At 46.7% G+C, this 20,084-nt stretch overlaps 10 protein-coding genes across 10 annotated transcripts; 7 read left to right on the plus strand and 3 right to left on the minus strand.

The window, feature by feature from the left end:
* Nucleotides 1-3,847: 3,847 nt before the first annotated feature.
* Nucleotides 3,848-4,867, plus strand: B9G98_04543 (putative pyridoxal reductase 2; the record flags this gene model as incomplete). The annotated part of the gene is made up of 1 exon (XM_024811100.1): nt 3,848-4,867. One exon carries the CDS (start codon nt 3,848-3,850, stop codon nt 4,865-4,867), a length of 1,020 nt encoding a protein of 339 aa, XP_024666868.1.
* Nucleotides 4,868-5,168: 301 nt separating this feature from the next.
* B9G98_04544 (N-(5'-phosphoribosyl)anthranilate isomerase) lies at nt 5,169-5,879 on the minus strand (the record flags this gene model as incomplete). Its single annotated transcript, XM_024811101.1, has 1 exon — nt 5,169-5,879. One exon carries the CDS (start codon nt 5,877-5,879, stop codon nt 5,169-5,171), a length of 711 nt encoding a protein of 236 aa, XP_024666869.1.
* A 211-nt stretch (nt 5,880-6,090) lies between these two features.
* On the plus strand, nt 6,091-10,323 carry B9G98_04545 (hypothetical protein; the record flags this gene model as incomplete). The annotated part of the gene is made up of 1 exon (XM_024811102.1): nt 6,091-10,323. One exon carries the CDS (start codon nt 6,091-6,093, stop codon nt 10,321-10,323), a length of 4,233 nt encoding a protein of 1,410 aa, XP_024666870.1.
* A 393-nt stretch (nt 10,324-10,716) lies between these two features.
* Nucleotides 10,717-11,439, plus strand: B9G98_04546 (hypothetical protein; the record flags this gene model as incomplete). Its single annotated transcript, XM_024811103.1, has 1 exon — nt 10,717-11,439. The coding sequence occupies one exon, from the start codon at nt 10,717-10,719 to the stop codon at nt 11,437-11,439; it is 723 nt and encodes a 240-aa protein (XP_024666871.1).
* Nucleotides 11,440-11,480: 41 nt separating this feature from the next.
* On the minus strand, nt 11,481-11,939 carry B9G98_04547 (hypothetical protein; the record flags this gene model as incomplete). Its single annotated transcript, XM_024811104.1, has 1 exon — nt 11,481-11,939. The coding sequence occupies one exon, from the start codon at nt 11,937-11,939 to the stop codon at nt 11,481-11,483; it is 459 nt and encodes a 152-aa protein (XP_024666872.1).
* A 498-nt stretch (nt 11,940-12,437) lies between these two features.
* On the plus strand, nt 12,438-15,590 carry B9G98_04548 (Polyphosphatidylinositol phosphatase INP52; the record flags this gene model as incomplete). The annotated part of the gene is made up of 1 exon (XM_024811105.1): nt 12,438-15,590. The coding sequence occupies one exon, from the start codon at nt 12,438-12,440 to the stop codon at nt 15,588-15,590; it is 3,153 nt and encodes a 1,050-aa protein (XP_024666873.1).
* A 13-nt stretch (nt 15,591-15,603) lies between these two features.
* Nucleotides 15,604-16,581, minus strand: B9G98_04549 (Glutathionyl-hydroquinone reductase YqjG; the record flags this gene model as incomplete). The annotated part of the gene is made up of 1 exon (XM_024811106.1): nt 15,604-16,581. One exon carries the CDS (start codon nt 16,579-16,581, stop codon nt 15,604-15,606), a length of 978 nt encoding a protein of 325 aa, XP_024666874.1.
* Nucleotides 16,582-17,014: 433 nt separating this feature from the next.
* B9G98_04550 (Dolichyl-diphosphooligosaccharide--protein glycosyltransferase subunit WBP1) lies at nt 17,015-18,271 on the plus strand (the record flags this gene model as incomplete). The annotated part of the gene is made up of 1 exon (XM_024811107.1): nt 17,015-18,271. The coding sequence occupies one exon, from the start codon at nt 17,015-17,017 to the stop codon at nt 18,269-18,271; it is 1,257 nt and encodes a 418-aa protein (XP_024666875.1).
* A 332-nt stretch (nt 18,272-18,603) lies between these two features.
* B9G98_04551 (hypothetical protein) lies at nt 18,604-19,152 on the plus strand (the record flags this gene model as incomplete). Its single annotated transcript, XM_024811108.1, has 1 exon — nt 18,604-19,152. The coding sequence occupies one exon, from the start codon at nt 18,604-18,606 to the stop codon at nt 19,150-19,152; it is 549 nt and encodes a 182-aa protein (XP_024666876.1).
* A 137-nt stretch (nt 19,153-19,289) lies between these two features.
* Nucleotides 19,290-19,937, plus strand: B9G98_04552 (ER lumen protein-retaining receptor; the record flags this gene model as incomplete). Its single annotated transcript, XM_024811109.1, has 1 exon — nt 19,290-19,937. One exon carries the CDS (start codon nt 19,290-19,292, stop codon nt 19,935-19,937), a length of 648 nt encoding a protein of 215 aa, XP_024666877.1.
* Between the last annotated feature and the right edge of the window lie 147 nt (nt 19,938-20,084).

The raw sequence follows: 20,084 nt of genomic DNA on the forward strand, positions 1-20,084 counted from the left end.
TTCATCGATGCGAGAACCAAGAGATCCGTTGTTGAAACTTTTGATTTCGTTTTTCAGATATAATAGGTAAAATAGTTTTTGTTACATTTGCCTTTCGGCCAAGCAATTTAGTTGTTTCACAGGTGTAATATGAATCTCAATAATGATCCTTCCGCAGGTTCACCTACGGAAACCTTGTTACGACTTGTACTTCCTCTAAATGACCAAGTTTGTCCAGCTTCTGCGACTTCGTTGCGGTTGCCCACAAGTGAATTCGCATCCGGAGGCCTCACTAAGCCATTCAATCGGTAGTAACGACGGGCGGTGTGTACAAAGGGCAGGGACGTAATCAACGCAAGCTGATGACTTGCGCTTACTAGGAATTCCTCGTTCAAGAGCAAAAATTGCAAAGCTCTATCCCCAGCACGACGCAGTTTAACAAGATTACCCAATCCTCTCGGACAAGGTTATGTACTCGCTGGCTGCGTCAGTGTAGCGCGCGTGCGGCCCAGAACGTCTAAGGGCATCACAGACCTGTTATTGCCTCGAACTTCCATCGAATTGTCTCCGATAGTCCCTCTAAGAAGCTGATACTCAACAAATTGTTGACCCAGCTATTTAGTAGGTCAAGGTCTCGTTCGTTATCGCAATTAAGCAGACAAATCACTCCACCAACTAAGAACGGCCATGCACCACCACCCACAAAATCAAGAAAGAGCTCTCAATCTGTCAATCCTTATTGTGTCTGGACCTGGTGAGTTTCCCCGTGTTGAGTCAAATTAAGCCGCAGGCTCCACTCCTGGTGGTGCCCTTCCGTCAATTCCTTTAAGTTTCAGCCTTGCGACCATACTCCCCCCAGAACCTAAAAACTTTGATTTCTCACGAGGTGCCGAACGAGCTAAAATAACTACCCGTCCGATCCCTAGTCGGCATAGTTTACGGTTAAGACTACGACGGTATCTAATCGTCTTCGATCCCCTAACTTTCGTTCTTGATTAATGAAAACATCCTTGGCAAATGCTTTCGCAATAGTTAGTCTTCAATAAATCCAAGAATTTCACCTCTGACTATTGAATACTGATGCCCCCGACTGTCCCTATTAATCATTACGACGGTCCTAGAAACCAACAAAATAGAACCATACGTCCTATTCTATTATTCCATGCTAATATATTCGAGCGAAACGCCTGCTTTGAACACTCTAATTTTCTCACAGTAAATGGCCTGACCTTTCTGCCACGCGATTAAACGCAACAGACGTCCAGGCAAAAAGAATCAAAAGTTCCAGTACGCACCGTGAGGTGGACCAGACTCCCAATCCCAAGTTTCAACTACGAGCTTTTTAACTGCAACAACTTTAATATACGCTATTGGAGCTGGAATTACCGCGGCTGCTGGCACCAGACTTGCCCTCCAATTGTTCCTCGATAAGTGGTTTAAATTGTTCTCATTCCAATTACAAGACCAAAGGCCCTGTATCGTTATTTATTGTCACTACCTCCCCGTGTCAGGATTGGGTAATTTGCGCGCCTGCTGCCTTCCTTGGATGTGGTAGCCGTTTCTCAGGCTCCCTCTCCGGAATCGAACCCTAATTCCCCGTTACCCGTTGATACCATGGTAGGCCTCTATCCTACCATCGACAGTTGATAGGGCAGAAATTTGAATGAACCAGCGCCAGCACAAAGGCAATGCGCTTCGAGAAGTTATCATGAATCACCAAAAAGTCCAAAGACATTGGTTTTTTATCTAATAAATACATCCCAGACGGGATTTTACGCATGTATTAGCTCTAGAATTACCACGGTTATCCATGTAGTAATGCACTATCAAATAAACGATAACTGATTTAATGAGCCATTCGCAGTTTCACTGTATAGATTGCTTATACTTAGACATGCATGGCTTAATCTTTGAGACAAGCATATGACTACTGGCAGGATCAACCAGATAACTATCTTCAACAGTCAAGAGACTGCCTAGTTTCCGAAGAAACATAGTTTTTCAAAGTTCGTGTTTCCACCCAGTCTCTGCATTGTCAGTTGTTACACTGTCAACACATCAACTGCATCCAATTGCCTTTTTGAGTTCCTCAGTTATAGTCCGCTAAGCAAAGCTTAGCATCAATAACTTGAGAGGAGGTTTCTGTCTACAAATCACGACTAAAGTCGGCTATCTGTAGCAGCATGCCCCCGAGTGTTTTCCTGTAAATTCTTGCCATCGGCTAGTAATCCACAGAACCCATCAGTGCTTTACACAGCGTAGTGCTTGTAAAGACCCTTCAGGTTAACACCTTTGTAAGGTTGTGCTTGAGATTTCGTCGTCAAACGAATCAACTCTTTTCACAACCAAACTCGGCTGCGTTTGAAAAGAAACCAGACTGACCGTTTCCGATTTCATCTTTTGCTTTTTCAAGCTTTTATTTTCTTTTCATAAAGGTCATTTTGGCAATATTGAAGTCAAACTTGGGTAATCGTACTCTTACCTCATGAAAGGCCCAAGTTTGTGCTTAGTCCAAACCGGGCACGGCAACTACTAGAACAAGTTTTGTTTGCAATATACTCTTAGTGTCTCTATGTCTGCACAATTTTAGGAAATTTAGTTTGTTTATCAGCTCCCATTATAGAAATCGCCGTCAATTATAAGATTTGATAAAGCCCCTCTCGCCTGGAGCGATACACATGTCTAATATCCACCACCTTTGTTTATAGTGCTAGGGACGCACCGTAGTTAGTAGATGGCAATCACTTTTTATGCTGCGGCCAGCTGTCTTTTTTGACTGGATACGGCCAATCTAGTTTTATTCGCCCACTTCAATGCCCTAGTTTTCCCAGTGAGTTGAGCATTAAAGCATGTTGTGGTCCAACTCATCAATAAATGCTTGATAGACTGGCCAATTCTGATATCAGTAACATGTATGGACTCGTTGTTTGTTCTTTATGTTGGATTTTATCCGAGGTATTTGGGGTGTCTAGGCCTGCTTCGTTTTTATCAGCCTAGATTTCATTATGTGATACTAGATTAGCTACCACAACCTCTCTTCACCTACGACATATTATGTAACGCACATAGGTTCAGTTGTGTATTGTACCTAAATATAACTGAGATTTGCAGCGGGGTAAAACCGCTTGAACAAGTTACCATGAACCAACCGCGATCAGATGGAATTATACGTAGGGTGATGCTGCCCAAAAGAACTAGTCAGTTCCAAGACATAGCTACTGTGTCAAACGAGCTGCACAACCGAAAGAGTGGTAGATCGAAGACTAGTGCGATGCCTATTCGAAAAACAGTTGTGCGCCAGATCCGGTATTATGCAACTACTGGATATTAAACAACTCCTACACAGCAAGCGACCCTAGCCCTCCACTTAGGAACTGTTGGTTAGTCTTATGCGGCGCACTTAGAAGCACCCACAGTAATAATTGGCAGGCATCCTGACATAACAGAAAAATTAATACCCCAGTGTGGAGCATTATACCATTTTGAAAGTGTCCAAAATAAAAGAAGTGCCACTAGCACTCTCACGAAGCTGAGAAATCTGATACGGCAAGCAGGGTTCAGCACGCCGGAGCTGCATTCAACGGTAGTGTAAGAGCAATCCAAACGTGCATGCATGTCAAAACAGCGCCACCAACTAAGGCCATCATGGGGGACTCAGATACCAGATAATCGCATTTCTAGAGTTTCCCGAGATTCATGACATGAAAGCCCGACTTTCTCAATTTTCAAAACATTTTTGAGCGTCTAGCGCGCTACTCTTCGTCCTTCCCCCACTCACACCGATCAGGTGTGTGACATTACTAAGTCGACGCAAAGCGTACAATAAATTAGCTCGTTCACCCATCCAAAGTTAAGCAAAAAAACTAACATGACACTCGACGTTTTCCCGGTTGGATTTGGACTTATGGGGTTCACTTGGAATCCTAAGCTCAAGTTTACTCAGGATGAGTTTAATGCTGTCCTAAAGCAGGTAATCGAGGCCACTGACAAGCCACTTTTTCTTAACGGCGGTGAGTTTTATGGAATGCCTGACCGCCACGAGAACCTCAAGAAAATTGGGAAGTTCTTTGAGACCTATCCTGAATATGCAGACAAAGTCTACGTTTCAATCAAGTCCGGTGTTAATGACCACTGGGCTCCAGTCACTAGTGCAGAGGAGTTGAGACCGGGTGTCGAGGCAATCACAAAGTACCTTGCTCCTTTGTACGCAGCTCGTAAAAGCCATCCTAAGTCTCTTGACATGTACACGCTTGCTCGACTTGGTGATGATACCATAGAGAACGTCTTGGAGCGGCTGAATGTATACGTCAAGTCAGGCGAGATCAAGTCAATTTGCTTGTCCGAAGTATCTGCGCAGACGATTCAGAAAGCTCTGGCCACCGGAGCACCAATTGGTGCCGTCGAGCTTGAGTTCTCTTTGTTTTCTCGTGAAGCAGTTGAAAACGGCGTTTTCGAGATTTGTGCTAAAAACAATATCCCTGTTATCTGCTACTCACCTCTTGGTAAAGGATTGTTGGCTGGTCTAAATCCTAAAGATGTTCCTGAAGGTGATATGCGTAGGAATTTCGATCGTTTCCAAGGCGAGATCTACGAGCATAACAAAAAGCTCGTCGAGGTTACCAAAGACATTGCCGAACGCAAGAAAGTTACACCTGCGCAGGTTGCGCTTTCCTTCATCACCAGCTTGAGCAATAAGGAGTGGGCCGGCGTCAAGTATCCCCAGCTCGTTCCTATTCCTGGATCAACTAAGGCGGCTCGTCAAATTGAAAATTTCAAGACCATCCAGCTCTTTGACGCTGACTTGAAAGAGATCCATGATGTTTTGGACAGTTTCAAAGTGAAGGGTAGCCGCTACACAGCTGCTATGGATGCTGGTCTTTATAAATAGTGCACGCATTAACAAAATATAAGACGGTTGTATGTATCCGTATTCTTACAGGCTCACTTTTGGAAAACGACGTGTGAACTTATGCTCAAGTTTTATATGATTCCTAAATCGCGGGATTTGGGCCAAATCATTCAAGAGAATTCATTATTGAGAAAACAGGTTCGATACGGTCTTTTTCGAGCAAGTCCGTCGGCGAATGTAACCCAGACTGGTGCGAATTGCTTTCGCGGAAGAGCATAATGTGCCCTCGTGTAGAGGTTCAAAACAATCGGAATAAAAAGAAGATTTTCCGGGGGAATTGCTACTCTTGATATTCCTTTTGATGCAACGATTTAGCGGCCTTGATAAATGACCGAATCTTCTTTTCATCCTTATATGGATAGCTTTCGACGCCCCCACTAACATCAACACCAACCACACCAGAGACTCGGCAAGCAGATTCAACATTCTCTGAGTTCAATCCACCGGCAAGTAAGAATTTTCCGCCTTCTTGGGCCAACTGCTGCAAAGACGCCCAATCGACAGGTTCGCCATTTCCACCGACTTCACCGTCAATGAGGGGCAAAAAATGAGCGTCTGGTTCAAGTGCATCACAAAAATTTTCAGTATTTGGTGTGAACCGTTTGAATGTACGAGCTGGGACTTCCCTACACCAACTGAGTGGTTCGTCTCCGTGAAACTGGACAATGTCCAGTCCTATCTCACGTTGTAAACTGAGAACATCATCTAAAGATTGATTCTGTACGACCCCAACAAGCATAGGATTGGAATGTGAAGCTATCTCAAGCAGCCTGGCTCTTTGTTCCCACAAAGTCTCCTCCTCAGGCTCAGGAATATTAATGGGAGCCCTGTTGAACTCATGAACAACTTTTGCTATCGCTTTAGCCGTCTGAATATCCACAGTGCGTTTTCGATCTGGTACTAAAATGATTCCAATCAAGTTGGCACCGTTTTCGAGTGCTATTTTAGCATCCTGCGGCCTTCTAACACCACATATCTTGACGATGACCATGATGACGAAGGGATCGCAGATGGGCAAGTAGGTTCTTAAGATCCGCGCACAAAATTATAAGACCAGGACAACACCCCAAATCAATTGATTTAGAAGTTTATTTGACTATTTTAGTTTATATAAATGCGCGGCTGGTCCTGCTCACGCAACCCAATATATCCCATAATCGGTTTTGATGTATTTTTCGTCGAGTAAACATCATCTGTCATCAATGGACTATGAAGCTGCGCTGCATGCTTTGAAGTTTGCAACTAATTCGCGAAGTTTAGAGGCTTTGGATGAATTTCTGGAGATGCATGTCGATTGTTTGAGGCGATGCAACACACCACCTACCGGTCCTGAGCGTCTGCAGTCCAGATCGGCTACGCAGCCAAACATAGACGAAGCTGACGCGAAAACAATAGCGTCGAAATTGTCCACTAGCGAGCAAGCAGTAGTTTACGCTGCATCTAACTCTTTTGATGGATACAGTCTCGAAAAGATCAAACAGTCTCTAGAGACAGCTCATTGTTCCGTTATCAAACTTACAACTGAATTAATAAAACGGTTCGACCTTGAGAGCGATCCGTCAGAGCGCCAAAGCACTGTCAACAGACATGTTCCTCAAATTTTGGCCGATGAACAGTTTTTCCCTCGAATCTTTGATGTTATAGGTAGTGGAAAGCTCTCCCCAGCAGTCCTTACATCGCTCCTGGATCTAGTCTTCACTGCACTATCCTATGTCATTCCCGATTCATCTCTTTTGATTGTTGATTGGGTACAAAAAGCGGCGGTTCCGACTGGACATTTTTCAGCGTTCAGCCACGAAAACTTCTCTCGGGCTGTCTTAATTAGTCTGCAATTCCTCAATGTCCACCAAGATTTTTCGTACGACAACGAAGGTTTCTCCTACTTCAAAGATGGTGACGTGCTTTTGACACTACACAGAGCTTTTGCCGATGCACCGGTCTCAATTAGAGTGGTTTGGGCCCTTGTACTTCACAATGTTGCCGTCAGATATAGTGGCCAACCGGATAAGTCACTTAGTGGCCTTTTGGAAGCGTGCAAAGCGAAAGGATGCGAAGATTTAGACATCAAGTCTGGCGAAATGCTGAAGGCAGCATTAGATGATTATGGGCTGACGGAGCTAGTTGACCTAGCTAGTGCTACTGGTGAATCTGTGCAAGTATCCCAAACAATCGCAGATGTTCTTCAAGCGCTCTGTCACTGTGTCTATATCACACATGATTTGGCAAGAGCTATAGACATGGTGATTTCTCCGTTTCCCATTCTGGCGAAAGGATTTTTTGCGAATGACTTCATAGCCACCGCGGTCGAGCTGGCTAAAGCCAAAGTTCCCGCTGCGCTGCCCACATTCGTTCACCTTGCTAGAGCCACTGGACCTGCTGCAAATAAATTGGTGGCTAATCTTGACTCGTTCGTTGATGAGGTCGACAGTAGCAGCATTGATATCGAAGGAACGGAAGCTGTCGCTCGAAGCCCACTAACGCTACTTGCGCCAAGAACTACTGATGGACAGGGCGCCATCGTTCTGCCAGCCAAATGGAGTGGTAAAGTACTGGCAGATGGCGAAAGACCACTAGTGATGTGGAATTTTCAATATAATGGCTGGTCTTTGTTAGCTCGCGTGCTTGAAGGTTCTATCGCTGGACAGTCAACTGACGCACTGGCAATTATACGACTGATTAATACTGTTATTCCATTACTGGATGCTGAGAGCACGGACAAACTACTGGGATCGCTGTCAGCCTCGCTTGCTCGGGGTGACATTGTTGAGCTATTAGCGACACGACTCGAAGAATCTATAGGGGACTTCTCTCGAATGGAGGAATGCACAGTATTACTGGGCTTTTTCGTCAAGCTAACCCCTGTGCTTCCAAATCGGGTATGGACACATATTGCCTGCTCACGCCTGCTTGAACAGCGTGGTGAGGCAGGGTTCATCGCCACAGTTGTAGGTGGTGTCGAGATCGTAACCCACAGATATGACTTCACGCTTGAAGTTGTTAAGCTCACTAGGGTTTTGCTGGATCACTTTGACAGTGAGAGCAAGTTACAAACAGATGTGATGCAGAAGCTTTTACGACATTTGCTGGACGTCTTCGAATCCTTCCTATACTGGAGTTACAAGATACCCAGACAGCGTGACTATCTCATGTCTGGCATTGTAGGGGTCATCTCAGCAGCCGCTGAGGGGGATATCGGGCCCAATGCCGAATTTTTACTCAAAAATTTGCTAGGACGCGGTCCTTCAAGCGCCAGAGCCATACGCCCTTTGCTGGTAGCCATTACTACAACGACCGAACCAGCATACTTCAAAGTTTGCTCTTGGTTGGTCAACACTAGAAGTTCCCAGAAACTTGAATATTCGTTGCTGGAAAGGAAGTTACATGATTCAGCGACACAGCTTGTGCAAACATACTACCAACATCCCTCTCTTCGTGAATCTGTTCTAGAGGTTCTGGAATCTCTTGTAAAGGTAGGGGGACCAGATCAACCCTCGCTTCTAACTTATTTGGGCCGATCCGGGTCTCAGCTTTTACTAGATGCACTCGTCCACAGTGCTGGAAGCAAACTGGAATTAGACGATGGTCTGGTTGCACTTGGCAGCTTTTTCACAACAGTAGCCCGCTCCCAGCAAGAAGGACTGCGGATATTGCTTTCATCAGGGAAAGACGTCCAAAATGCACCTTCAGCACCTTCTTCCGACTCCCCTGACACGTTTTTGCATGCTCTAGAGAGTCTTGCGATGCGTAAGCTTAGTCCTCGTGTGCTTTCAAGCGTTTTGGAAGCGCTGGCAGAGGGAAATACCAGAAGCGAGAATGTGATCCAACGTGCAGTCGATATTGTTGAGATGGCTTACTGCGATGCTTTTGAACCCACTGTAGAGGGTGCTTACCATGTTCTAGTTGTAGCTAGAGCGGTGCAGATTCTCGCCTCTCTAGAGTTCAATGGTATTAAATGCCCGACTCTCGAGAAATTTGTCCGCTCTCTCACGCGCACAAGGTTGAGGGGATTTACGGAGAAATTCTTCGCTGTGCAAGGCTTCGATGCCTTGCTACATGAAAATATCCATCAGCAATTCCTCAAATTACAGCCACAGCCACAACCAATAAGACAACACAAATGCTATGGACCCGAGTTCGGTTACTCTCTCACTCATCTAGATCTCTGCTTGCGTCAAAAACCGGAGTGGAAGACTCTTAGACCTCGCGTGGCAGAAGCAAACATCAATCTATCTTTCATTGACGCGCAAACTGTATTGGTTAGATTTTGGCGGGCGTGGTGTATGGCAGTTTTGACACAGGGTGCTCTAGAAGAAGATTTAGCTGTTGTGGCTGAGATTGCTTTACGCGCGAATTTGTCTGACCTTACAGTTCCTTATTTCAGTCAGGGGTGTGAAATGCGTATCGACCTGGTGTTTGCGATTCTACACCGTCTTCACATTAACAAAAAGCTCACCTTTTCGTTGGAAATACTCCAGGAAGCTTTGAGGTTGATCAGTGGGTCTGCTTTGGGCATACAAGCAGTAATCACGGCGCCAGGTGCGTCGAGTGCGTATAAATACCTTTTGCGTATTGTGAACCTCGAGCTATCAGTTTTCGAGGGAACTCCCGACCCGAAAGTCAGGGAGCTTCTTTTAGCATTGATTGATCGAGTTGTTATCTGTGATGCAAGAGTAATTGCTAGCCAAACAACGCAATCCACCGCAGAAGCTACAGCGGAGTATTTCACTGAGATTATTCTTTGTCTTCGCCAAAGCTTGGCTCTGATTCACGATGCGTCAAGTACCGCACAACCGCTGCTTCAAAGCATGCTGGACACAGGAGCAGACCGGGCAGTGGCTCGCTTATATTCTTATGCACTTGAGCTGCAACCGGAAAATCCAGTTTTAGGAGAGCTCGCATTGCTCTACTTTTTGGAGTGGCTACCACTTGCAACAATGGCTGACCACTTTGTAGCTAATGGGCTTCTCACTGTAATTCTAGAGGCACCGCTTTCCCGCCGTATACAATCTGGAAACATTGTTGCCTCCGCAGAGCCGCGTCTTCATTCTGCATGGCAGCGAGGCTTGCTTATGATTATGCTTGTTCTACTTCAACAGCTTGGTAGTCGGGTTGTACCCGAAACTGTTCTATTTATCGAGGGATTTGGTCCTCAGATAGACACATGTTGGCAACAATGGATCCAGCCCTCGGGTGAAATTTCTATTGCACTCATTGGAGAGACATTCTTGATCAACATTCTGCTGGCAACATTGGCATCGCACGGGCGCCAAGATACACTTGGCAGAGTGCTGCCGAAGAATGAGTTGCTTCAAGCCATTGATCATCTCTCGAGTCACAGAAAGTATCTGTCGACACGCGTCACAACGTCAGACGATCAGCTCGACCAAGTGGTAGAGGAAATGGAGGATTTGAGAAATGTTATATCACAAAGATAAATAACTGTAAACACTAGCTTATCACTCAAGTCCACGTAGCTTTGAATGTGGTTGCCTAGACAAAACTACTGTTTTGGTGTTTGTCTATTTCGTTTCCTAAGCAGCCTGTCGGGCTTCTCATGCTGCTTTATGTAAAACCAGCCACGTGATCATGTATTGTAAAAACGAGTTATATAGAAACATTCCGTGAAAAGAGAGGACCTGACAAGAAGCAAACAGGTGCAAGGTCATAAGCCACCTGCGTGAAATATGCCACATAAATATTTCGTAACGTCACTCGATACATAGCCAGATAGGGCCTTGGTTATACTTGAGGCGACCCCGCGATCTTCGATACAGTGCTTACCTGCATACCTTCAAATACCAAAATTCTCTACTCCCACCCATCCAATAATGGAGACGGCATCACAGCCGCGGGACAATCGCAAGCGGTGGTCGGGGCTGCAGTTACAATATGGGTTACCAACACCAACGACGTCACCGAAACTAGAACATGAACAGTGGACACCGATCGAGCATAGGGTGAATGCGCTGGCCGAGGTCCAACGCCTTCAAGAACGGTTTGCGGCCCTCGCACGCTCTGAGAATGCGCGCATTCTTGGAACACCTCCGAAATCAACCCAGAGGGCACCGACGCAAGAAGCTGTGGGAGTTGAAGGGCCCTCGCCGAAAAGACTCCGGTCAGTGGCCAGTCATCGCAAGAGCCACAGCTTCGACAGCGGCTTGTCTATTGGTGGCAATTCGTTACCACCGAAAAGCCCCGGAGACTATTCTTACCTGCTTGCTCAGGAAGAGTTTGATAATAGTTGGAATCAAGAAGACGATAATCAAGACGAACTTTTGGACTTTACCGAAGATGAGGGCGAAATAGATCAGGACAGTTCTATTTTGATGGTTAGGGCACGAGACCTTAAACAAGCCTTGCGAGAATCCAAACTAAAAAATGATTTGAGAACAAAGGAGCCACAGTCTCTCAGCGAAGCCACATTGATACTCTCTCTGGCCTTCAAGGCCTGGCTGGTTGCAGTTCTTGTTTGCGCAGCTCGCGGCGAGCGTGCCATCAGATTATATATTATTGCCGCATTCATATTTTTATTGGCAGTGGTCCTTCTTTAATATTGTGCATAAAAAGAATTATTACGTAGCTTAAAATTACTCTATAATTTGGCGATAGATGTGGGCGTTGTAGGCGAGATCAGAGTCTCTTCTAAAGCAGAGCGGAGTTCTGCGGGAATCTCACAGGGCTTTTTTGCGTTCTTATCCATAAAGACGTGAGTAGCATAACCGACGGCTTTAGCGGGGCCTTCGCCCTGGAACACTCCAAACTCAAAGTCAATTGAGCTGCGACCGAGCTTGCGCACGCCCAAACCAATGGTTACTGGATCAGGATAACCATGAACGGGGGCAAGGTACTCTGTTGAAGACTTCAGAATCAAGCGGCCGTACTGCGTGTTCCCGTATGCAACGCCGTTATCGGCACAGAAGCGTGCAACAGCATGCTCGTAAAAGGCGTAGAACAGGGAATTGTTTAAATGGCCTCCAGCATTATCTAGAAGTCGGGTTTGCATATCAATGCTCCACTTGTAATTCACGCGATCGGGCTGGTATCGAACCATTTTCACAACACTTGAAAGTTTTAATGTAGGACTGCAAGTATAAAATATATATATACCCAGCTTTCCAACTCGGCTGGGGCAAGGGTCCGCTTGTCCTCGGGTTGATGGTTACCGAGCTGAAGGTCAGCGTTCGTAGTCTATAAGCCTATATGCCGAGTCTCCGTCGGGGGGACTTGATAACAGGAAAATGTGGTTTCGGTATTTTTGAGTTATTTAATGTCAATCTCGCTACGAAAATCGCACCCGATCTTCCAGTGGCCCTACCGCCAAAATAGAACCAAAAGTCTGGATGCTCAAGAAATTTTCCAACAAAAGACCTCTCAATTGTGGAGTTCTGTACCGCTCCGTAGTAAATTAAATTTCGTCTTTGACTATACCCCTTCAAAATACCTACTACCCTCGCTGGTGATATTACCTATAGTCAGCGCTTAGTTGTGAGAGCGAACCCTTCGATCGAGGCTTGCTTGAGCTGAAACTCGCTAAACAGAGGAAGTAGCCATGTCGGCCCCAATGAAGGTACTGCTCAAGCAGTCGCCTCGTACACTAGCAATCGTCAATGAATATCATGCCCTGTTAGTTATGTCTTCAAACCCCAAGGGCTCCTTGGAACAGCGCACAAAGTGTATTGTGACCTTTAACAAGAAGAGCGAAGTTGATCTAGAAGGTTTCAAACACGTGGTTGATTGCTTCGGCTGTTTGGGTTTGATCAATGTCGGAACGGATGTATTCCTGTGTACAATTACTGCCCACGCACGCACAGCCCGTCCGATGCCGGGTCGTGCAGTTTGGCGTATTCATGCTGTCGATTTCCACTGCTTGACGAAGTCTGCGTGGGACTTTTTGGATGCAATGCCTACCATGGAGATTCACCATCCTGGTCAATCCCCTGTGGACGTTAATGTACACCCATGCGGTGGCATCCGCAAGCTTTTGAACAATGGTAGCTTTTACTACTCGAACGACTTCGATCTCACAGCGGTTTTGCAAAATTCAGGGGACACAAAATCATTTTCTCTGCCGTTGGATGCAAGTTTCATGTGGAATATGTTCATGATGGAGGAGTTAATCGTGTTTAGAAGCCGATTGGCTGCCGATGAGCAGCAATTCATGGACGCTGGTGGGTTTCTGACCTGCGTTATCAGAGGCTTCGCATCGACCCAGCCAATTAGACTTGATAATTTGAACGGATTGTTGTCAGTGATTTCCCGTCAATCGTGTAGACGGGCAGGTACTCGTTTCAACGTTCGCGGTATCGATGACGAGGGCAACGTTGCCAACTTCGTTGAGACAGAGACCATTTTGTGGCTTGAAAACCGTTTACAATTCGGCTATGTCCAAATTAGAGGCTCAGTCCCTGTATTCTGGGAACAGGACGGCAATTTTTTGGGAGGAAAACCAAACTTGACCCGGTCGTTCGAAGCAACACAGCCTGCGTTCAACAAACACCTAAGACAGATCACTGAGCGATTTGGGTCAGTACAAATTGTGGACCTACTAGCCGATAAAACCGGCGAACGGGATTTATCAGTTGCATTTAGCAAGCATATCGAGCAGTCCAAAGACCCTCAAGTGCGTTATATGCACTTTGACTTTCATAAAGAGGTCGGGAATGGACAGGGATATGGTGCTGCTTCTCGGATTCTGGATCGTATCCAAGAAGTTATCATGGAAGTCGGTTTTTTCTCCCATAACCCAACGACCTGCGAAACGGAAACAGAACAAATTGGTGTGTTCCGTACCAACTGTTTGGATTGCTTGGATCGCACCAACTTCATCCAACAAATCATCTCTCGCGATGTTCTGGATCTGTTTTTGGACTACAACAATTTGTATCCAAATGAAGATCTATGGCAAAAACTGTCTACTTTGTGGGCTGATAATGGAGATCAGCTTTCTCAAATTTACACCGGAACTAATGCTCTCAAGTCTTCCTATACTCGCTCTGGTCGAATGAATCTAGCAGGAGCACTTTCGGATGTAACGAAAAGTGTAAGTCGGCTCTACGTTAACAATTTTGTGGACAAGAGTCGCCAAACCACTATCGAGCTGCTACTTGGGTTAGCAGAAGGTCAGATGGGAATAACGATTTCCGACCCGGTCAATGATTATGTTCAAGCCGAGCTCGCTCGGCGTAGTGTGGAATATTCCTCGGACTACAAAATCCAGGTCTTCTGTGGCACATTCAATGTTAACGGCAAAGTTCCTACTCAGGCAGATCTTACATCTTGGCTGTTTCCTCGTGAAATGGCACAGTTTCCCGACCTATATATGCTTGGATTCCAAGAACTCGTGGAGCTTAGTGCGGGTCAGATTCTGAACGCGGATTCTGGCAGGCGGGTGTTTTGGGAGGACATGGTCCACCAAAGTCTGAACCGGCGCGAGAACTATGTTCTTCTGCGATCTGGCCAACTGGTTGGTACAGCATCCATGCTTTTTGTCAAGAGGAGTGAGATGCATCGTGTGAGAAACGTTGAAGGCGCATTTAAAAAGACTGCATTTGGTGGTATGACAGGAAACAAGGGTGGTGTTGGCATCAGCTTCATGTATGCAAATACGTCCATTTGTTTTTTGAACTCGCATCTGGCAGCAGGAATGAATAACGTAGAAGAGCGGCACAGCGATTACAAGGTGTTAGCATCTGGCGTGCGATTCAACCGCGGAAGACAAATGAAAGATCACGACACTGTGTTCTGGCTGGGAGATCTCAATTATCGCATCGATCTGCCCAACGACACGGTTAGAACGATGTTAGACCAAGGCGATCTTCAGCATGCCTTAGCCCGAATGGTCGAGCGTGACCAACTCGCTTCGCAAATGATCCGCGGAGAGACTTTCCCTTATTTCAATGAAGGGAAGATCACTTTCTTGCCTACGTACAAATATGATCCAGGTACAGACGACTACGACACGTCAGAAAAAGCTCGGGTTCCTGCTTGGACTGACCGCATCTTGACCCGGGGAAAGAATGTGCGAAACCTCGCCTATAATTCGGCGACAAAGATCAAATTCAGCGATCACCGTCCTGTGTACGCACTATTTGAGGTAACTGTCACCATCATAGATGAGACCAAGAAGGATACCTTGTTCCACGAGCTTTACCACGAGCGTCGTGAGCAAATGGGACCAGACACCACCCTACTTATAAATGACGAGGAATTCCGCGAAGCAGTTGTGACACCCAGCAGGCTTCCACATCCTTCGACCGACTCTAAAAAATGGTGGGCTGGTGAAGGCTTAGCGTCAAAAATCCCTGTTCTACCTCCGCGACCGGGAATGGTTTTGAACCCTGAAAAACTAAACCCGTTCTCCACTAAATCATCCGATCAGCCTGATTTCGTCGATCTTGCATCTGATATCTCAAGCATACAGAATGTGGTGCCTCGAAAGCCAGTGCCTGACAGTACAGAAAGCCTTGTGGAATCTCTCTCGCGCAAACCAGTGCCCGATAGCTCAGAGAGCCTTGTGGAATCTCTTTCGCGCAAACCAGTGCCAGATAGTACAGAGAGCCTTGTGGAGTCTCTCTCACGCAAACCAGTGCCAAATGGTCAAGAGAATATTAACGACTCCGGCGTTGTTCGCAAGCCAGTTCCACTAAACCCATTAGATTCTGCTGCTGGTAGCGATAATGACTCATATAAATCACTTATATAGTGTACTTAAGTCTTTAGAAACGGTTGCGATCATGTGGCGCATTGAAATCAAGCTTGGGGCCGGCGGAAATGATACCGTAGGGGTTGATTGTATTGTGGGAGCGATAGTAGTGTGTCCGAATATGCGGTACATTAACAGTCTCACCCAGTCCACCAGTCTGGTAAAGATCGAGCATGTAGTTTTGGATATTATGGTAGTCAGAGATACGCTTAATATCACATTTGAAATGCTGGACATAGACCAGATCAAAGCGCACCAGAGTTGTCCACAAGCGAACATCGGCCTCAGTAAGTCTTGAGCCAGTCAAGTAGCGCTGCTTGGAAAGAATTGCCTCGACACGATCCAAAGCTTCAAACAAAGGATACACATTCTCGTCGTAGGCCTCCTGGGTGGTTGCGAAGCCACACTTGTAGACGCCGTTGTTGATGAGGTCGTAGATCCAGGAATTGACATCGTCGATTTGTGGACGCAACTCCTCTGGGTAGTAGTTACCAGGCTTGGCTCCCAAATCATCAAAGGCGGTATTGAGCATACGAATAATGTCACTAGACTCGTTACTCACGATGGTCTGTTCCTTGGTATCCCACAGAACAGGCACTGTGACACGACCAGTATATTTGGGGTCAGCCTTGGTGTACAATTGATACAAAAACTTCAAGTCGTACAGTTGATCGCCCGTGGCACCGGGGAAGTCGCTGCTGAGTTCCCAACCGTTCTTAAGCATAAGGGGATGAACGACCGACACAGGCAGCAATTCCTCAAGGCCCTTGAGGGTGCGAGCTGCAAGAACACGGTGAGCCCACGGGCACGCATAGGACACGTACAGGTGATAGCGATTAGCTTCGGCAGGGAAAGCCCGACCAGTCTCTGCTACTTTGCCGTCCTTTGACAACCAATTGCGAAACTGAGTTACAGTGCGTACGAATCGTCCACCGTGTGCCTTGGTGTCATACCAAACATCATGCCAAATACCTTCAACTAATTGTCCCATGTTCTCTGATAGTCGTAAAACTGGGGGCAAGTTCTTAAATGGAGTTGCTATGAGCGTGTATGGGTAAGGGTTGAACCGGGCCAGGGCGGGACCCCGTGCGTTAAATTATGGGGGGAACATTGATTTATTTTGCAGTCTTGGAGGCTATTTCATCGGGCTTGTGGGAACCTGCTCCTCTGAAACCTCATTGTAAGATTCAAGTGTTTCGAGCAAGTCGTCTAAGCGATCGTGGATGGCGTCCAGCCGCTGCTCCATGTGGCCTGCCTGCTGTTCTGCAGATTTCATCTGGGCCCAAATTTCTGCGAATTCTTCATTGGAAATATTCCCAGCGTCTGTCATCTCTTTTCTTTTTTGTGGTCTGGTGCTAGTTGGTTCGGCTCCTCACTAGTTGGGAAAAGGTGTCCTCGCGCCTTCCTAAACTCCAACCTGACAAATGCGTCTGAGTATACTTGGGGCCACCTTGGCGGTGCTGAGCCGAGTGGTGACAGCAGCGCCGCTTGGAGAACGCACACTGGTTGTTGTGGACAGCACAGGCGATATTGCTGAAGTTGGCGAGTCCATCTCAGAGTCGTTTAAAAGCCGTGGTCATGAAGTTACTGTTTCTCAATTGAAGTCGGCACCCCCGCTTCACAGCTTTGGCGAGCGTGCCTTTGACAATGTCTTGATTGTTCCGGGCAAAACCAAGGGTCTTGGTCATAACTTTGGTGCTAAGCAGATCCTAGACTTTTTCAATGAGGGTGGTAACATTGTAGCTCTCACATCTGGTGACTTTTCACCGGCCGCGCTGCGAGACGCTGCCGCCCAATTCGGCATCAGTCTTGGCCCCAAAGGAACTGTGTTTGTAGATCACTTTGGATCCGGCAAAATCGGTGTTGATGAGTCTTCATTCAGAGACTCTATTCTCACCTTTACCGGGCCCGTTTCTGTGAACAATTCTGGTGCTGGTCTTTTGACCGGTACGTCAAAATACGCGTTCCCATTTGTTCGTGCTCCCGTAACTGCATACGCTTACAACAGGCTGCTTGACGATGGTGAAGACAGCGGCCAGATTGCGCCGTTTGTTGCAGGGTCTCGAGGTGTCCTGGCCGCAGGCAGCCAGGGCCGCAATGGTGCACGGTTCGCATGGATCGGCTCTTCTGATTTGGCGACTTCTAGCTATGGTGACGAGATTTTGCAATGGGCATTCCAAGAGCGCGGCGTCCTGAGAATTCGTGATGTTAAACATGAGCTGGCCGAAACTGGCGAGAGCTCGTTGTTGTACCGTATCAACGACAAACTCAAGTTCTGTGCCCAAATCGAAGAATGGGACAGCGAGAAATCAGAGTGGGCTCCTCGTCAAGGTGCCACAGACATCCAATTAGAGTTCAAGATGCTCGACCCCTACTACAGACTGACCCTGAAGGAGCAGTCACCTGGTCAATACTGCACAGAGTTCCAGGCACCTGACCAGTACGGCATGTTTACATTCCTTATTGACTACCAGAGACTCGGCAAGACGTTTTTGCACTCTGCCAACGTGGTTACTCTACGACCTAATGCTAACGACGAGTGGGCACGTTCCTGGACTATCACAAACTCTTGGGTGTACCTGTCTGGTCTGACGACCATCGTGTTTGCGTTCTTGATTTTTGTTCCTATGTATCTTGCCCTTCCTCCTATAACCAAACCTGTCGGCAAGGCAGAAAAGTAAATAGAATTATCTATGCTGAAACAACCTTGACATTGTGCTTGACCTTCCACTCATCCAAACTTTTTTCGGTTTTGCCCAGATCTCCCTTTAGCGTTTGTACTGCCTTTTCGAGGCCCTGTCTGGTAGCTTGCAAACTTGGCACAACTTCACTCACCGTACGTTCAACAAGAACGCCGCCAACCATACGCATACACTTCCGGGAGCCCTCCATAGACTCGAGCGTGTCAAGAACTAGCTTGTGTTCTTCGCTTTCGCTCTCCAACTCGCTAATTTTTGTGCTAAGCTGCTGGATCGCCTGCTTAAATTCGTTATACTCTGCCTGGAGTTGGGACATGTCAGCGAACAAAAAGAGGCACTTTGCCAGAAAAGTACTTGATCCTGAGAGGTCAGAAGAATCGGAAACACACAGTAGTGAAAATGAGCAACCTGTGTTAATTTCTGAACACGATGAAACCGTTAACAAAACCATAACGACAGAGGCCGCACCCCAGCAGCAGAAAAATGAGGAGACCTCGTCCGAAGACGAGTTCGAGTCTGAGGCCGAGTCTTCTGACTATAGCGACGATTCCGAGCCTACCACTCAGCTTTCTCGACCGAAATTCGTCAGAAGAAACAAACCTGATACGTCACATGCCTCTGCAGCAGATACCAAGCAGAGCACATTGGAACTAATAGAGCGCACGGTGAGGGCCGAGACTCAATTGAATCATACCGTAGACGATACAGATGGACTCGACCCCACAGCCGAATATGAAGCTTGGAGATGCCGGGCAGAGGCGCGATCGCAAAGAGAATATGACCGCTTGGCGGCTATTGAACAGGAGTACGAAGAGCGAGAGCTGGCTCGTGAAAGAGAGGCCAAAAAGCCCAAACTCGGTTAGTTATTTATTATCGGAATCAATGTGTTCGGTTAGCGTAAAAATGTAGGCAGCCTCCGGGCATCCGTCCCAACACCCCCATCTAAAAAGTACTACAGGTGCTTACGGTGACGTTTCCACGCTCCTCGTTGAACCCACCTATGCTTAATTTATTCCGCGTTGCTGGCGATCTCGTGCACTGCCTGAGCATCTACGTGTTGATCAACAAAATTCACACGTCGAAATCCGTCAATGGATTGAGTTTCAAAACCCAGGTAGTGTACTTGGTGGTTTACCTCACCCGCTATCTGGACCTTTTCGGTGGATCATGGCAGCGGTCCTTGTACAACACAGTACTGAAGCTTGTGTACATTTCCACGTCGGGCTACATCTGTTACTTGATGCAGACTCAATTCCGAAACACGCTCAATCCCCAGCTGGACACTTTCAAGATCCGGTATTTATTTGGCGCTGCAGCGGCGCTGGCCGTGCTATTCCACGAGAAATTCACCATCACAGAGCTGCTCTGGTCGTTTAGTATCTGGCTCGAGGCGGGTGCCATTTTACCCCAGCTTTTTATGATTCAGCGCACCGGTAAATGTGAAACCATGAATACGCACTATATTTTCGCTCTGGGTGCTTACCGCGCTTTATATGTTTTCAACTGGATTTATCGTTGGATCGTTAAGGATCCAGTAGGCTGGATTTCGATTGTCGCTGGTATTTTACAGACCATCCTCTACTCTGACTTCTTCTACGTCTACTACACCAAAGTCGTACACGGAGAGGCGTTCTCGCTACCCACATGATTGCACCTTAAAATTTCGTTTCCTGTCTTGTCCGTTCTTAACAAAAAAAATCAAACAAAGTGAGTATATAACAAATAAAAATCGAATGGCGCGCCGCGAGGTTTACTCCGGGGAACGCTGTTCAGTGGTATCTATCTACGTAGTTTC

This window comes from Wickerhamiella sorbophila (genome assembly GCF_002251995.1).
Source record: "Wickerhamiella sorbophila strain DS02 chromosome Unknown contig2, whole genome shotgun sequence".
Lineage (NCBI taxonomy): Eukaryota > Fungi > Ascomycota > Dipodascomycetes > Dipodascales > Trichomonascaceae > Wickerhamiella > Wickerhamiella sorbophila.